A 4,028-nucleotide genomic window follows, 5' to 3' on the forward strand; every position below is an offset into this window, starting at 1 on the left:
CCCTACTTCCACCCCGGCCACGACCAACCTCCCCTGCTTCCACTCCGGGGATGGGCCTCTCTCCCCTGCTTCCGGCGGCCCGCCCCTCCTCTATGCGCCATCCTCCACCATCGTCGTTGCCAAAACAGATCCCGCCACTGTTTGCCAGGACCTCGTCGATGATCTGTCGTGAGGCCCAGCGCCCCATCGTCCGACGCGCCTAGCTAGCCCGCTCCCGCCGACCCTCTGCCCTCCCTCACCACGCGACCTGCGTGCTTCCCCCTACGACCACTGCATGCCGCACCCGCGAGGAAACCAGCCACCCATCGCTCCGGTCGCCCGTGCCAAATCCAGATGCAGTTCAGGGAGTCTTCCTGCTGCAGGTCGCACCGCTCTACCTACCAGCGCCGCAGCCATGACGGTCGCCTCTTCATGTGCCCTTGCTCTGCATCTAGTAGGCTAGAAATTGCACATCTGTATTTGGACGTCAGAGAAAGTGTAAAACATTATCTAAATTCTGAAACTACATGCTATCCGTGCTTGCAGATTGGACACCCTGCACCCAATCTCCGACACTGTAACCCATGTACGCCTCGGCGCTGCTGCTCGCGGCCAGGATCTGGCGCCCAGCATCCCCATCGCCTCCATGTTGCGCGAGCACCGGTGGGTGCAGGCGGCTGTCTTGTCATCGCAGGTAGAGGAGAACTCGGCCTACAGTTGGATGGCACACCCACCAGCGACGGAGAGCCACCTCCCGCCGCCGGCCGGCCATCCCCGAGTCGTCTGTGGCTCTCGCCCTAGCTTTGGATCCAGCGAGCACCTTAGGGGCGCGCCGGCGATGCAGGCCACGTACCTCTCCCCAATCTCTGCAACGAGAAGCCATCGACTGCGGACGGCGAGCTCCTGGATCCTGCTGATCTCGCTGTCCCCAACCCACATGCGTGGCACGGACATCGTTTCCTATGACAGTTTCCGACACCCTGTGGTGTTGTTACCGTCAGCTACACCCTGTGGTATTTGGTTTAAATTACAGGATTTTGCAATTCATGGTGTCGACGCAGGTAATTCTTCTGTCCAGATAAGAACCATGAATTTGTACCCCAGCATGGTGTGGATTCATTATGGTTGCCGGTCATCTGTAAATGTATCAGAAAAAGCATGTCCCATGTATTATCTTCATGACACCTTTTTTCCTGTGTCACTGGATTCATAAATGTTGCGGCTGGGCCCAAATTCATATTGTGAACTAATATTATAGTACATCAAGTTCTTCCCAATCATGTGCTTACTATGTTGGTCTTAGGCTGCGAGAGATTTATTAAGCTTTTGACATAGTTCTACTGTATATCATTTCAGATTTTCTACCCTATGATGATGATGGGGACTTTGATGAGGCAATTGATCTTGATGATGATGAGGATGAGCCAAATCCTGACGAATTCCAGTCTCATGATGCACTTAGTGGCTGGTCTTCTCGTACCAAGTACGGATGGACTTGATTTTAATTCCTTCAGATTTGTGTTCAGACCTTTCCTAGTTTTTTTCACCATGTGTTGCTATTTATCTGTATGCAGGGGTGTTGCAAGATATCTCAAGACTTTATTCGATGAAGAGTCTGGTCGGGGGAGAAAGAATGTTGTCATTGATCATCTGGTAAATGGAAAGTCTCGGAAAGAAGCCTCAAGGATGTTCTTCGAGACCTTGGTACGTCATCAATTTTGCTTCATGGTCCTTGTGCCTTATTTTGCCTTTTACCCATTATAGAAAAAGGTGTGTGGAGGCATGTAGGTCGCATTTTGTAGTTTCATCTCCATTTATCATAGCATTTTACATTCAACATCTTCCATGAACATGCTGCTAGCACCATGCCTTTGAATAGTCCCGGTCTATAACAACTTTTGAATTAGATCTTGTGCCGAGTCTGGTTGTTTGAACCCTGCGTCGCATGGGATCGTACCACCCATCACAGGCCGCCAGTACTTACGTGCTCTGCTCCATTGACAGGTCCTTTCGACGAAGGACTACATTTAGGTGGAGCAACCAATTCCCTTTGGTTTAATAAACGTGAAGCCAGTATCCAAGCTCCTGAAGACAGATTTCTAGACCAAGACCAAGACCGCCTAGCAAAAGTGGCATGATATACATACATCTTACAATATCTGTCACAGCACCATCAACAACATACATATTGTCTTCTTCATCTTCGCCATCGTTGTCGTGACTTGGCCGCTGTTGTTGGTGCGCTGCTACTGAAGTTCAGCTTGAGTGTGAGAGGAAAAAGATTTCTGAGACAGATTAGCTGCTGCTGTTGTCCTAGGTTTTTTTGGTCTTAAATTATTTCCGTTTCTAGGAAGTGTATGTGTTGGTTGTGCATGAAGCACGTGCAGTGTATGTGTTTTGTTGTGCATAATTTTCTTGATTTTCAATAGCATGTTAAGTTAATGTTTCGGAAATTCCGAAGTTCACGTGTACTACATACAGAAGAAATTCATCGAATGTGAAAAAGGGACCACCTAGGCCATTTCACCAAAAGCAAAAAAATGAATAGAATGTCGCGACAAAAAAAAGTTCACAAGCTGTAACATAGTGACTTCTAGAAAAATGAAAAAAACCACAATTTTGTTTTGTATGTTTAACCATTTCAGAAGTTTCAGAGTTTACAATTACTAAAGAATAAACCAATAAGTTCAATTGAAAATAATGAAGAAGTTTGATGTTTCTAACAGAACTCCAATTTTCACATTTCTAAAAAAATACACAAAGAAGTTCAAATAAAAAGTTAGAGAGGTTTGATGTATATAAAAAACTCAGACTTTTTCTGTTACAAAAACGAATTAGAGAGAAGTTCGGTTTGATAACTGTCAGAAGTTCATTTACTGTGTGGTGTGCATTTCGTATGAGAGAAAAAAGAATAAAAAGGCAAAGTCCAAAAAATTTGTTGCTAGAAGTTCAAGTGCTCGACCCGAGAAAGTTCAAAAATTCTTGTGAGAGAGGTTGAACAAAAAATATGTGACAGAAGTTTAAGGTGAAAACAATGAGAAGTTCAACTAGTGCAAGGAATGCATTCAGGTGAGAATAAAAGTATAGAAAAATAAAAGCATAAAGTGTTTGTTGAAAGAAGTTCAAGTGCTCTGTCCAGGGAGGTTCAAAAATCCTTGCGAGAGAGGTTCACCTTGTATTTCCATGCTTGATTTTTTTCATATAAAAATCGAATACAATTCTTTAATCAAAATATAAAACGGTGAAGTTCAAATTGAAATGACACAGAAGTTCGGAGTTTATTAGAACCTAGGATTTACATGTTCAAAAAATTAAAAACACAACACCATTTTTTGCACTTTTAAAAACAACTCATAAACGAAAAAAATGGTTGCTAGAAGTTCAAGTGCTCGGCGAGGAAAAGTTCAAAAAATTCTTATGAGAGAGGTTCACCATGTATTTAGATGTCCAAAATACATAAAAAATGTAGTTTTTTGTGTTTTAAAATAATTCTCTCAAACCAGAGAGAGGTTCAAAGTGATAACAACCGGAAGTTCACGTGCTACATGGTGTGTATTTCATAAAAGAAAAATACAATAAAGTGAAAACGGAGTGAAGTTCAAACAGACATGCCCCAGAAGTTCAACTACTTCACACGGTGCAAAAAGCAACACGTCAAAAAACAGCACGTCAAAAACAGAGTGAAGTTCAAACAAGCATGCCCCAGACGTTCAACTACTTCACACAATGCATTTTCGTTCGCGGTGAACGCATAAATCATGATCTCGCCATTTTTTAATTTACCTCAAAACGACAGGAATATCATTTGTGTAAGTTCAAGTCCTCGGTTGAAGAAGGTTAAAAAAATTATTGTGAGAGACGTTTGTACAAAAGGAATATTATTTGTGTAACACTAACGAATGGATGAGAAAATTACAAACAAAAATACGTCACAGAAGTTGAACGTGAAAACAGCAGGAAGTTCAACTGCTACGCTGAATGAATTTTAGATGAAAAACTTTTAAAATTGTTGCAAGTATGAAAAGATGATCAACACGGGAAACTTGCGT

General features: G+C 43.1%; 1 protein-coding gene across 3 annotated transcripts; it reads left to right on the top strand.

The window, feature by feature from the left end:
* Positions 1-6: 6 nt before the first annotated feature.
* On the top strand, positions 7-2,435 carry LOC119355248. 3 transcript variants are annotated; one of them, XM_037622034.1, is made up of 5 exons: positions 7-433; positions 526-1,040; positions 1,336-1,462; positions 1,554-1,683; positions 1,984-2,435. In XM_037622034.1, exons 2-5 carry the CDS (start codon positions 626-628, stop codon positions 2,008-2,010), a joined length of 699 nt encoding a protein of 232 aa, XP_037477931.1. In that variant the 5' UTR covers positions 7-433; positions 526-625; the 3' UTR covers positions 2,011-2,435. The 3 variants fall into 3 exon arrangements, with proteins under 3 accessions (XP_037477931.1, XP_037477930.1, XP_037477929.1); XM_037622033.1 differs by having other exon boundaries at positions 7-400; XM_037622032.1 differs by having other exon boundaries at positions 7-362.
* Positions 2,436-4,028: the final 1,593 nt, after the last annotated feature.

This window comes from Triticum dicoccoides, chromosome 2A (assembly GCF_002162155.2).
Source record: "Triticum dicoccoides isolate Atlit2015 ecotype Zavitan chromosome 2A, WEW_v2.0, whole genome shotgun sequence".
In the NCBI taxonomy this organism is placed as follows: Eukaryota; Viridiplantae; Streptophyta; class Magnoliopsida; order Poales; family Poaceae; genus Triticum; species Triticum dicoccoides.

Coding starts and splice junctions, on each gene's coding strand:
- LOC119355248 (XM_037622032.1), top strand. CDS start 334: ATGCAGTTCAGGGAGTCTTCCTGCTGCAG. Junction 1,463..1,553: donor GGCTGGTCTTCTCGTACCAA/GTACGGATGGAC, acceptor ATCTGTATGCAG/GGGTGTTGCAAGATATCTCA. Junction 1,684..1,983: donor GGATGTTCTTCGAGACCTTG/GTACGTCATCAA, acceptor CTCCATTGACAG/GTCCTTTCGACGAAGGACTA.